We start from the raw sequence: 13443 nt of genomic DNA, 5'->3' as shown, positions 1-13443 counted from the left end.
CTTCAATAACCATCTCAGGGATAAACATGTGAACTTCTGTTTTTCCTAAGAATGTAACGCTTAGAAATAAGCAGATTCACAATATTGGAAGGACTGGAAATAAGAGAAAGTTTAGTAAATTCAAGCATACAGACTATCTCATGATGCATTGCGCAAGGGCTACTTCCAGCATGCGCACTGACACATGCAATCCCCCCATTATCCTTTGGTTAATTTACCAGTAAATCACTCACTCATCTTCAACCGCTTACTGTAAGTAAGGGTCAGGGGGGCTGGAGCCTATCCCAGCAGTCATAGGGCGTGAGGTGGGGTACACCCTGGACAGGACGCCAGTCTGTTGTAGGGTTGCATATGGACCTACCAACACATTCACACCTGCACGCACACCGACTGGCAATTTAAAGATTCCAGTTCACCTAACCTGCATGTCTTTGGATGTGGGAAGCAGCCAGAGCACCCGGAGGAAACCCACGCAAACATGGGGAGAACATGCAAACTCCACAAAGAAAGGCTACGGGCGGGAATCGAACCATGACCTTCTTACTGTGCAATAGTGCTAACCACTAAGCCACCGTGCTGCCCTACCAGTAAATCACAACCATATATTTGACCATGAACTTTTTTCAAACTTGCATTCAAATACTTTGTCAAAAAATTACAAATAATAAAAGCTATAAAGGGCCAAAAATTAAAAAGGTAGTCAATTATTTTGTGGATTAATACTTTTGTTGTTTTGATCAATAAAATGTTACAAAATTAAAAATATCAAGCAGTGTTTTTCAAACCACTAGACGACATCCTCAAATGTCTTGTTTTGTCCACAACCCAAACATAATCAGTTTTAGTGTCAGAGAGAAGCTAAGAACCCAGAAAATATTCACATTTAAGAAGGTGAAATCATAGAATTTGGACATACCTACATCTTCAGCCGCTTATCTGGGATGGGGTCACAGGAGAATTTGGACAGTTAAAAGAGTTATTTTTTTAGCAAATAAAGCAGGAAAACACTGCCATCTGGTGGTTGGACTGCTATTCATTTTGCAAACTACTAGATCTACAGCAAGCTTGACCAGGATGTACTGAAAACACATCATAATTAATTCTGCTTAAAAGAAATATGACATTTAATGCTCCCTGTACTTTTTTTTTTTTTTTAATATTTCAGATGTCATAAAGTTAGCAGTCATAAATAAAAAAAAAAGAAACAATAAACATTTGAATATATATAATTGATTATTATTATCAATTATATATTGAATATAATTGATTATGTGTCAGTGTGGCTAAAATCCGAGATTATGATTTTCTCATGTTTTTGCGAATTATCTACCGCACACCTTCTGAACATAAAAACAAAACACAATCTAAAAATCAAACAAATATTTCTCCACCAAACCTGGTTAAACCTGTAGATATTTCCAGTTGTGTTTCTATCTTCTCATCTGGGTTGACACCATCTTGACGATGAAGCTCCTTAAGAATTTGCGACGCCTCCAAATATGAGGATTCTGCTTCCTCTAGAGTTGAGAAAGTTAAAGCTGCTTTTTCTCAAAAAATGGAACATAAAAACATTTAACCACCTTATAATAAATCATTGTGGCAAATTGACTGTCAGCAATAAAATGTGAAGGATATGTGTGTGATAGTAGTGCAGCACCTCCCTGTGTGAGGTGTGTGCTGAGGAGACACATGAGGACCTCCAGCTTTTCACGTCTGCAGGAGATGGAGGAGCATAAGGGCAGCAGGTCTCTGGCCTGGGATGAGTGCTCCCAGGCCTGCAGCCCCCAACCTGGACGATGAACGAAACATCAGTAACTTTGAACACGTGGTAACATCAACTGACGAATATGAACATAAACATTACAATCCTCTAACTTTTGAAGTAAAGTGCAAGCACCACTAAAGTAACCAATAAATCTGCTGCATCACTGCACAGAACAGAACATGCAGTGATAATGATTTAAATGTGTTATTTTTTTTTCTTTTCTATTGTAGTAAATCATGTGAAACACTTATGATATAGTCCTTAAAGCAGCATGAGAATAGAGCAGCGCTAAAATAAAATGTTACATTTCTGAGTTTGTTAAACTTTACATAGGCAGACAGTAATTCAGAAAACCATGGGATTTTCCAATTTTATTAAAAAAAACAAATCACTCAAAAATAAATTATTAAAAATCAGTTTTCTCTGTATCAAAATGTCTACAATTATTATTACTGGGACACTGGGAACCATGGATTCTAGATGTGGTCATTTGTTCTCAGTATTGCCACATTTACTTTGAAAAAGTAATCCAATTACTGATTACCCATAGAAAAAGTAACTAAGTTACTTTATTGATTACTCAATTTTAAAAGTAACTAAGTTAGATTACTAATTACTTTATTAGCCAACAACACCCCTCTGCCACCTCAACATGAAAACAATAACGTTTTAGCCAATACTCACTTGACTTCAATCAACATAAATACTTGTTTTATAAAAAATAAAATAAAGATATCTTTTATGATCTCATATTTATTAATTTTTACCTATATTTAGTTGTTGAAATTATTATTATTATTATTATTATTATTATTATTATTATTATTATTATTATAAGTAGTATTACTAGTAGTAGTAAAAAAAAAAAGGCTTCAAAACTGGACCTTTAACCTAGGGTTGTTCTGGGGGGCTGCCTCCCTGCCCCCGCTCCACTTCTGTCTCAATTCGCCCCTGCTTTGCCGTTTGAGCACAAAGAATGAATAATGTTTATTTATGCAGATAACATGACCAGATTGACAGGTAAGAGAGTTTTATCAGCGTTTTGTTACATCATGTCTTCCTCAGAGTGAGACTTTAGGTGCATTTGGGTGTAAAAAAAAAAAGTGTTAGTTGTTAACGACACGCAGAGTGGCTCAGAGTTTTAAATAAAGGGGGGAAAAAAGCATAAAAATCTCTTCGTAAAGCTCAGTGCAGGTGTGCTGTTGTCACCGAGAGATGACGACTGCTCGTAACTGCTGCAGAAAACCGCGGATGAAAAGCTCACTGAAAGTGGGCAGTAAAGTCAAACCCCCAGCCCATGAGCCAAGTTTAATGCTGCGACTGACCCGCAGTGCAAAAACAATAGTAACACGCAGTGACTTGGAGAAGTACCTTTAATCTGATTACTAATTTGGAAAGATTAACGCGTTAGATTACTTGTTACTGAAAAAAGCGGTCAGATTAGAGTAACGCATTACTAAGTAACGCACTACCAGCCTCATTGTTTGTACTGCATACGGAGGACAACTGACTTTTGTGGAAAATCTGTTTACAGTTATGCTACATTTTTAAGTACTGACATAGAAAAATTTTGTGGCTTTTATGAAAGTCTTTATTGAAGGTTTAATCTGCTTTCAGTTGTGTTCAATTTTCTAAAATGAATTTTTGTCGTCAATAAGCTTTCCTGAAGCTGCTTAACCAGTGCAATATTCCCTATAAATAAATTACAAATTGCTAAGTTTTATATTTGTGCTGTGACAGTGTTCACATTCGATCAAATTTATTTATGATTTCCTTTTTTGACCTGTGTGAGACACTGTTGAGACACACTTCTGCTGTCTTGTTCGGAGTGTAAACGTTAATTCTGGGGTTGGGGTCACATACACATACTTTTGGGATTCATTGCTCTATGTCACAGAGGGTTTTGGGCGCATGCGCACACAGTGACCGGCAGCGAGAGTTTGGCGTTGCGGCTTATTGTCTAAAATCTTTTTTCTTTGTTTTGTTTTGGAGTGTTTTATGTTCTCACTGTATGGTTATTGCTGTGTGAAGGACTATTCTGCTGCCAACGGAAATGGATCCGCTTTATTTTGTTGCATTGTGGCTTTTATTGTGTACCCTGTTTGTGAGGGATCTCACCGGAGCTGTCAATCCGACAGGGACACGTCATACTTATTCCAGAGATGTGTTAATGCAGTTGAACTGTGTCAGTCTGAACCGCGTTACGGATGTTATATTACCAGAATTTATTCCGAGGGATTTTAATTATCTGGTTTTTAACAAAGGTGATTCGATAAAGAAGAAGAGGAGAAAGCGGGGGAGACGAGGTGGTGTGAGGCTGCGTGTGCGTAAACAGCAGCTTACCAGGATCCCCTTGCCTGTCGTGATTATGGGAAATGTTCAGTCCCTGAGAAATAAAGTGGATGAACTTCAAGGAAATGTCCACTTTCAAAAGGACTTCAGGAACACTTGTGTCATGGCCTTTACGGAGACATGGCTTACTGAGGAAGACCGAGAGGCCGATCTGCTCATCGATGGTTTTGGAGCTCCGCTTCATCTTGATCGTCAGACTGAAGTGACGGGAAAAACGCAAGGAGGTGGGGTATGTTTGTATGTCAACAAACAATACTGCACCTCTGTGACTGTCAGAGAGAAATTCTGCACACCAGATGTTGAACTTTTATCTGTCACTGCGTCCTTTTTATCTGCCTCGTGAATTCCCACAACTTTTTATAACAGTACTATACATTCACACAAAGGCAAATGCTGCCTGTGCTTCTAGTACTGTTTTTAATGTTGTTCAAAAATTGCAGTCCATTTCACCTGATGCCCCGAATTTTATTTTGGGAGATTTTAATCAAGTCTCCTTGGAAAAAACCCTAAACTTCTATCAATATGTTACCTGCCCAACCAGGCGTGGCAAGACTTTGGATTTATGTTATGGGTCAATTAAAGACGCTTTTAAATCACTCCCTCTTCCTCTGTTGGGTTTTGCAGATCATAATTGTGTGCATCTTCTGCCAACCTACAACACTGTTTTAAAGAGGGGAAAAGTACAAACCAAGGAGGTTAAAGTTTGGACTGCTGATTCTGAGCTTTCTTTGCAGGAATGTTTTGACTGTACTGACTGGGACATGTTTAAGCAGTCCTCTGATAACCTGGATGAACTCACTGATGTTATATGTTCTTATGTCACTTTTTGTAGAGACATGATTGTTCCCTGTAAGAAAGTTAAAATGTATCCTAATAATAGACCATGGGTCACTAAATCAGTGAAATCTTGTATAAAGAAAAAGAAGGTCTTTAAAAAGGGAGTAGACTCAGACCTTCTTTTAGTTACCAAAGAGCTTAAAATAGAGATTCTTAAAGCAAAACAGACCTATAAGTCTGAGTTGGAGAAGAGGATGGCTGCTCATAATCTTGGGTCAGCTTGGTCTAGTATGAAGGCCATTGCAGGCCTCCAAAATATGGAAAGCAGCACAAATATTACTTTAAATGGCTTCAACTCAGATATTGAACTAGCTAATGCTCTTAATTGTTTTTTTTAATCGTTTTAACATATCTGATTTTAGTAAGGAAACTCAGGAACTTGGTCTCAGGCTCCGTGACTCTCAACACTTCTCCCTTCACCAATGGGATATAGAAAAAGCTTTTCTTAGCACAAAGGTAAATAAGAGTCATGGTCCAGATAATATCTGTGGCCATTTACTTAAATCTTGTGCAAAAGAGCTAAGTCCAGTTTTTTATTATATTTTTAACTGGTCCTGGAAACACAGCATGTCCCCAAAGTGTGGAAAGATGCTGTTGTGGTCCCAGTTCCTAAATCTAGTAATCCTACATCCTTGAATGATTTTAGGCCTGTTGCTCTAACATCAATTTTGATGAAGATCTTTGAGAAATTGGTACGATCGGTAATGCTAAAAAATACTATGCATGCACTCGATCCATTACAATTTGCTTACAGGCCTAATAGAGGAGTGGAGGACGCCACACTCACTTTGCTTAATCTGCTTCTCAGGCATTTGGAGGGCAGCGGGTGTCATGCCCGGCTTTTATTTGTTGACTTCTCTTCAGCTTTTAATACAATTCAACCCTGTATTTTAACCCAAAGGCTTTTAGAACATTTTAAATTAAGTAATAATCTCGTGGGTTGGATTTTAGACTTTTTAACAAACAGAACACAGAAAGTTAGAGTGAACGGGATTTTATCAAACACAGTGTGTTCTTCTACTGGCTCGCCACAAGGGTGTGTGCTCTCACCTCTGTTATTTATTCTCTATACCAGTATGTGTCAGAGCACTTTCAAAAACAGGTTCATTTTAAAATAAGCGGATGATACAGTGATTGTCAGTCTGCTGCGGGATAACGAGAGTAGCCATGGTCCTGTAGTTGACCATTTTGTTAAATGGTGTGAGGACTCATATCTTCAGATTAATATATCTAAAACTAAAGATATGGTCATTCATTTTAGGAAGAATGGTAGCACACCTGGCAACACAACAATGAATGGTCAACCAGTTGGAATTGTGAAAACTTATAAATACCTTGGGACTATTATTGATGATTCACTGAAGTTTGAGGCAAACTGTGAGGCGGTGTGTAGGAAGGGACATCAGCGCTTGTTCTGTCTCAGGAAACTGTCGTATTTTCACATTGGCCGAACCATGTTAACACTATTTTATCGTGCTTTTATTGAATCTGTTTTAGCTTTTTCTTTGGTGGCATGGTTTGGCAGTTTGACATTGAAGGATAGAAACAGACTGAGTCAGATCATTAAATGGTCCAGTTGGTTGATTGGTGAATCGCAGCTGAGTTTAGAGTCCCTGTACACTAAACAATTACAGCGGATAACCAACTGCATTATAGTTGATGACTCCCACCCCCTGGCTAATGAATTTCAGCTTCTACCTTCTGGCCGTAGGTTTAGAGTCCCAAGGTGTAGAACAAAACGCTACAGGAGTAGTTTTGTCCCAGCAGCAATTGTGCAACTGAACACATCTTGGTAGGTTTGCATATGGTTATATTTAGATATTTATATACTTATTTATTTATTTGCCCTCTGCACACTAGTTTTAAGCTGACCATCTTTTTAGTGGTTTTAAGGTTGTGAGTCCTTGGTGGTGTTTGTTAACTTGTTTTGTGTATGTTCTTTGTTAGTATTTTTAGTGTTTTTTATTGTTGTTGTTGTGCTGACTAACATGGACGCCTTTTTTTTCTGTTTGCTGCAAGCCAAATCTACCTACGGGTACAAATAAAGTTAACTGAACCTGAACACAGAAAATGTCCAGATTTGAGTCTGCTGTCTGGGATGTTAGAAGATGGTCGGACTGATGAATTCTGTTAGGTCTGCAGCTACGTCAGAGGTTTTTATTTTGAAATACAGGCTGTTATTGTGGAAGTGCACATTGGTCTGATCACCTTGCTGTTTTCATGACTTGAATCCCCATGAAAAAATCCATTAGTGTGCCAAAGGAAATCACCTCTTTTTGGATTTCAATTGATGTTCCAGATACACAAACACACAGAGGCCACTTGTCTTTTATTCTATGAATGATGGATACTGGTGAGCACCAGTGAAAATCCTTCTTTGGCTCATGTTGGCATCTTCTAACATGCAACATAAAGATGAGCAGGCCTATCAAGTTGCTGTTGAAGCATTTATACTCATCACAGGGTCTTGGTGGCTTCTGTTGCTTGTATAATGTGACCCCTTAAGCAGCCAATACAACTGAACAAGGCTTGATATAAAATTACACTTACCTTTGTACTTGAAATATGCTTTCGCCAGTGTGGCATAAGCCTGGGCTACTTTCAGACACCCCTCTCCATAAAACACTTTAGTCAGAGCTACACATCGCACCAGGTCCTGGATGCAAGCATCAAACTGAGTGGAAACAAATACCCGTCAGTATCCCTTCTCTTGACGGCTCACAGCCAAATCACACTTCGTGTGGTACAACTTGACAAACAAACAAGGAAAAAACACCTCTTACGGTGAGTAATTTATCCACTGTGCTCGGGAGATACATTCATCAAGAAACATGTTGAAATATAGAGGAACCCCTATCTGTCTGTACACTGATGACTGAAAATGAATAAGAAACATCTTACTTCACCCTATACTTACTTCTTGTTTTCCAGCGAGGGTTTCAGCTCGTTTTTCAAAATATATGAGCTTTTCTTCAGGAGGCACCATGATAAATTCCACCTTAGCACATCCTGTTAGTGAGGACATCACATCTGCATCGCATTCAGAAGATGCAGCTATGGCCCCGATAGTGGAGTCCACGCTTCTAATGGATCTACAACAATGACAACAGCACACTCGTCCATTATCCACAATGATCGGGACAACATTACAGTGTGTAAATTATAAAAAATACAGACACACACACACACTCACACACACACTTATCTTCAACCGCTTTGTCCAATTAAGGGTCGCGGGAGGCTGGAGCCTATCCCAGCAGTCATAGAGCATGAGGTGGGGTACACCCTGAACAGGACACCAGTCTGTCGCAGGGCCACATGATTTAATATTAATTAATTTTACTGGTTCTATATCCAGGTCAGAATGGCATTTTAACACCTATATTTCTGAGTGTGTTCAGTTGCGAATCCCCACTGAAAATGCATTAACATCTGGGAACTTGGTCAATATTTTGCCCGGTTAGGAGGCATCACGTCGCTGTCCATGAAGGGACCTTCGCGTTTAGTGGGCAGCATTGGAAGTGCGGACTCTAGTAGTCATATATAACCTCTTTGTTGGTGCCTCTGGCAGGAAATCTCAAAACGAGGCTCATATTCCCCAACCAGTGACTTCACGTTACCCGCCTGATCTGCATAAAAGGCGGCAGCCAGTGTCAAAGCCGCTCAGATCACGACTAAAACAAGGTTTTCTGTAGGTGTTTTATGGTCTTTAGTGTTTCTTAAACTATCAAAAGAATGCATTTTTTGTTTATTAATGCTATAAATAATCTGTGGGATCTGCATTGGGATCTGTCGCAACATTTACACTAGATATGCCCTTCCTGATGCAATCCCAGTTGTATCGGGGGTTAATGTAATGTAAGTGAGATAGAGTATCTCGTCAATAGTTTTACATCATCATTGAAGACAACTTTGGATGCTGTAGCTCCTCTGAAAAAGAGAGCTTTAAATCAGAAGTGCCTGACTCCGTGGTATAACTCACAAACTCGCAGCTTAAAGCAGATAACCCGTAAGTTGGAGAGGAAATGGCGTCTCACTAATTTAGAAGATCTTCACTTAGCCTGGAAAAAGAGTCTGTTGCTCTATAAAAAAAGCCCTCCATAAAGCTAGGACATCTTACTACTCATCACTAATTGAAGAAAATAAAAACAACCCCAGGTTTCTTTTCAGCACTGTAGCCAGGCTGACAGAGTCAGAGCTCTATTGAGCTGAGTATTCCTTTAACTAGTAATGACTTCATGACTTTCTTTGCTAATAAAATTTTAACTATTAAGTTAAGTTGAGTTATTTTCATTAGTTACTTCATCCAAACCATCAACATGTCTATTAGACCCCATTCCTACCAGGCTGCTCAAGGAAGCCCTACCATTATTTAATGCTTCGATCTTAAATATGATCAATCTATCTTTATTAGTTGGCTATGTACCGCAGGCTTTTAAGGTGGCAGTAATTAAACCATTACTTAAAAAGCCATCACTTGACCCAGCTATCTTAGCTAATTATAGGCCAATCTCCAACCTTCCTTTTCTCTCAAAAATTCTTAAAAGGGTAGTTGTAAAACAGCTAACTGATCATCTGCAGAGGAATGGTCTATTTGAAGAGTTTCAGTAAGGTTTTAGAATTCATCATAGTACAGAAACAGCATTAGTGAAGGTTACAAATGATCTTCTTATGGCCTCAGACAGTGGACTCATCTCTGTGCTTGTTCTGTTAGACCTCAGTGCTGCTTTTGATACTGTTGACCATAAAATTTTATTACAGAGATTAGAGCATGCCATAGGTATTAAAGGCACTGCGCTGCGGTGGTTTGAATCATATTTATCTAATAGATTACAATTTGTTCATGTAAATGGGGAATCTTCTTCACAGACTAAGGTTAATTATGGAGTTCCACAAGGTTCTGTGCTAGGACCAATTTTATTCACTTTATACATGCTTCCTTTAGGCAGTATTATTAGACGGCATTGCTTAAATTTTCATTGTTACGCAGATGATACCCAGCTTTATCTATCCATGTAGCCACAGGACACACACCAATTAGCTAAACTGCAGGATTGTCTTACAGACATAAAGACATGGATGACCTCTAATTTCCTGCTTTTAAACTCAGATAAAACTGAAGTTATTGTACTTGGCCCCACAAATCTTAGAAACATGGTGTCTAACCAGATCCTTACTCTGGATGGCATTACCCTGACCTCTAGTAATACTGTGAGAAATCTTGGAGTCATTTTTGATCAGGATATGTCATTCAAAGCGCATACTAAACAAATATGTAGGACTGCTTTTTTGCATTTACGCAATATCTCTAAAATTAGAAAGGTCTTGTCTCAGAGTGACGCTGAAAAACTAATTCATGCATTTATTTCCTCTAGGCTGGACTATTGTAATTCATTATTATCAGGTTGTCCTAAAAGTTCCCTGAAAAGCCTTCAGTTAATTCAAAATGCTGCAGCTGGAGTACTGATGAGGACTAGAAGGAGATAGCATATCTCACCCATATTAGCCTCTCTTCATTGGCTTCCTGTTAATTCTAGAATAGAATTTAAAATTCTTCTTACTTATAAGGTTTTGAATAATCAGGTCCCATCTTATCTTAGGGACCTCATAGTACCATATCACCCCAATAGAGCGCTTCGCTCTCAGACTGCAGGCTTACTTGTAGTTCCTAGGGTTTGTAAGAGTAGAATGGGAGGCAGAGCCTTCAGCTTTCAGGATCCTCTCCTGTGGAACCAGCTCCCAATTCAGATCAGGGAGACAGACACCCTCTCTACTTTTAAGATTAGGCTTAAAACTTTCCTTTTTGCTAAAGCTTATAGTTAGGGCTGGATCAGGTGACCCTGAACCATCCCTTAGTTATGCTGCTATAGACTTAGACTGCTGGGGGGTTCCCATGATGCACTGAGTGTTTCTTTCTCTTTTTGCTCTGTATGCACCACTCTGCATTTAATCATTAGTGATTGATCTCTGCTCCCCTCCACAGCATGTCTTTTTCCTGGTTCTCTCCCTCAGCCCCAACCAGTCCCAGCAGAAGACTGCCCCTCCCTGAGCCTGGTTCTGCTGGAGGTTTCTTCCTGTTAAAAGGGAGTTTTTCCTTCCCACTGTCACCAAGTGCTTGCTCACAGGGGGTCGTTTTGACCGTTGGGGTTTTTACGTAATTATTGTATGGCTTTGCCTTACAATATAAAGCGCCTTGGGGCAACTGTTTGTTGTGATTTGGCACTATATAAATAAAATTGATTGAATTGATTGATAATATGTACAGCTGATGGTGATCTCCCCGACGAGTATTAATTAGGACCTACTGCTTAAATTATAAGATCTGACAGGATCAGGTAATGCACAGAGTTGAATGGCTACAATGAATGACTCAATCTTTATAAATATCGTTTTGTAAGACATGGTTAAGATCGTGCTGTGTGGCTTTGTAGCTACCACACGACTCAACCACCATGTGTCCCAGGCAGACAATTGGTCCATCCCCATCTCTACAAACTAGCCATCCATCTGCTGCAGCCAGATGTAAAGTGCGTGTTCACTTAGCATTTGTTAACTGCTGAGGTCCTCAACACTGAGGCACCTGTGTGGTGGATAATGCCGACTAGAAAAATGTGCCACCCTTCCAAAATGTTGTACCAGATGTTCCCTCAGAATGCAAGTTAGAGCCTGACCGATATATCTGTTGGTTGATAGTATCAGTCGATACGAGCCTTTCACAAACATATCTGTATCTGCTTTATTTTTGCCAATGTGAAAACCTTTACTGAATAAACAATGCAAAAAATACTTTGGCTGATGAAAATTGTCAGTACAGTTTGTCCAGCTGAAGGTGATCAGATGGCTCTGCTTACAATGCTGTAACGCATGGCTGGGACCTCCATCGCCTCTTGGTCACATTAGCGGCAAGAGACAGAGGAAAAGCAACGAGCTGCCATTCATTTTTCAATCAGAGTGGGCATTTTATGACAACAAGAGACAAGGGGGCGTTATGCCACCAGCTAGGTGGGGCCACGGTGGTTTAGTGGTTAGCAATGTTGCCTCACAGCGAGAAAAAGGTAATGGGTTCAATTCCTGCCTGTGTTTCAGTGGGTCCTCTCCGGGTGCTCCGGCTTCCTCCCACATCCAAAGACACGCAGGTAAGGTGGATTGGAAAGTTTAAATTGTTCATAAGTGTGCGTGCGGGTATTGTTAGTGAATTAGTGAATGTATTTGGTAGTCTGTATGTGGCCCTGCAACAGACTGGTGTCCCTGCCTCATGCACTTTGACTGCACGCACTATGATAGGCTGCAGCCCTTGATTGGAATAAGCGGTTAAAGATGAGTGAGTGACTGCGTGTGTGTTCAAGATAAAAAAATAAAAAAATAAATTGTTTGGCAGCTGTGATGAGTTTGAATCCCCGTTCTGACACTGGAAGAGCTTCCAGAAAAAAAAAAAGTTGCCAAACTGGGCGGCTCAGTGAACAACAGCGGACCCCCCCCCCCCCCCCCCCCCCCCCGACACACACACTTACCTACGCCCCTGAAAATAGGCTGTTATATGGTCAATGTCAAGTGTAATGTAAATGTGGACACATTTGACACTATATCGTACTTAATACTAACTAGTTAACAGAACAGTGTCTGCTCAGTTAAACTCGTTAAATAAGAAAAAAAAAATCACTTACGACTTAAAATCATTGGATTTGGGTCGTGATTTTGCCATTTCTTCAGCGTCCTCCATTGTCAGAAATAGTCGAAGATAAACCTTGCTGTTTGTCTGCAACACCTCAATGCACAATATGCTTTATATCTCTATTCAAATGTAAATAATAATCAATAACCCTTACCAAAAAGTAGTATATGCAAGTATGTTTCAAGTATACTTCTAGTTTACTTTTTATATATTTATCAGTACTATTTTTTGGTAAGGGAAGTTCTGTTCGCATCGTACGTACGTCTCACTGGAAACAAACAAAGCGACACCTTTCTTCATAAGAACTGAAAATTGTGCTATACAAAGCGAAATCAATACCTTGAGTATTTTACTGACCTAAGCTCGCAAACATGACAGCTATTTTTGGTACTTTCTTCCTTTCTACGTGTTCCGCGCGTCGAAGTTGACAGAAGGCGATTTTTTTTCACTCCCGAATGTGGCCGCTATTTCTGGAAGGGCGCTACGGGCTTCCGGTGAAGAAACAAGGCTCTGCCCTAAACTCGATGCCATAGTTGTTCAGCAATTTTGCAAATCACTTTATTTACAATGGTTTACGATTAGGATTAGGATAAAGGTTAGGGTTAAAGTTTTTTGAAATACAAAAAAAAGTTTAAAAATTAAATAATAATTCCGTTTCCTGAGCCTTCATTTGCGCAATTCCGGAATCTTGCGCAGTAGCAGAATGCTGTCAGTCGTGTCAATTCAATAAATTCAGATTTGGCATTTTGGTGACGAGCAGAATGCGAATATTATCAATCAATCAACTCAATGCGTTATGACCACAAGGGGTTTTTTT

At 39.5% G+C, this 13443-nt stretch overlaps 1 protein-coding gene across 1 annotated transcript in view; it reads right to left on the bottom strand.

Annotated features, from left to right (window-relative positions):
• The window catches only part of ttc23 (tetratricopeptide repeat domain 23), a 35437-nt gene extending 22451 nt beyond the window's left edge, over positions 1-12986 (bottom strand). The window contains exons 1-6 of the mRNA XM_034176566.1: positions 12902-12986; positions 12619-12778; positions 7872-8046; positions 7505-7628; positions 1636-1789; positions 1397-1522 (exon numbers count right to left, since the gene is read on the bottom strand). Coding sequence (XP_034032457.1) covers positions 1397-1522; positions 1636-1789; positions 7505-7628; positions 7872-8046; positions 12619-12674 — 635 coding nt within the window. The 5' untranslated portion in view covers positions 12675-12778; positions 12902-12986. The remainder of the gene's footprint in view (positions 1-1396; positions 1523-1635; positions 1790-7504; positions 7629-7871; positions 8047-12618; positions 12779-12901) is intronic.
• Positions 12987-13443: the final 457 nt, after the last annotated feature.

Source organism: Thalassophryne amazonica, chromosome 8 (assembly GCF_902500255.1).
Source record: "Thalassophryne amazonica chromosome 8, fThaAma1.1, whole genome shotgun sequence".
In the NCBI taxonomy this organism is placed as follows: Eukaryota; Metazoa; Chordata; class Actinopteri; order Batrachoidiformes; family Batrachoididae; genus Thalassophryne; species Thalassophryne amazonica.
This window is presented reverse-complemented; position numbering and strand designations above follow the sequence as displayed.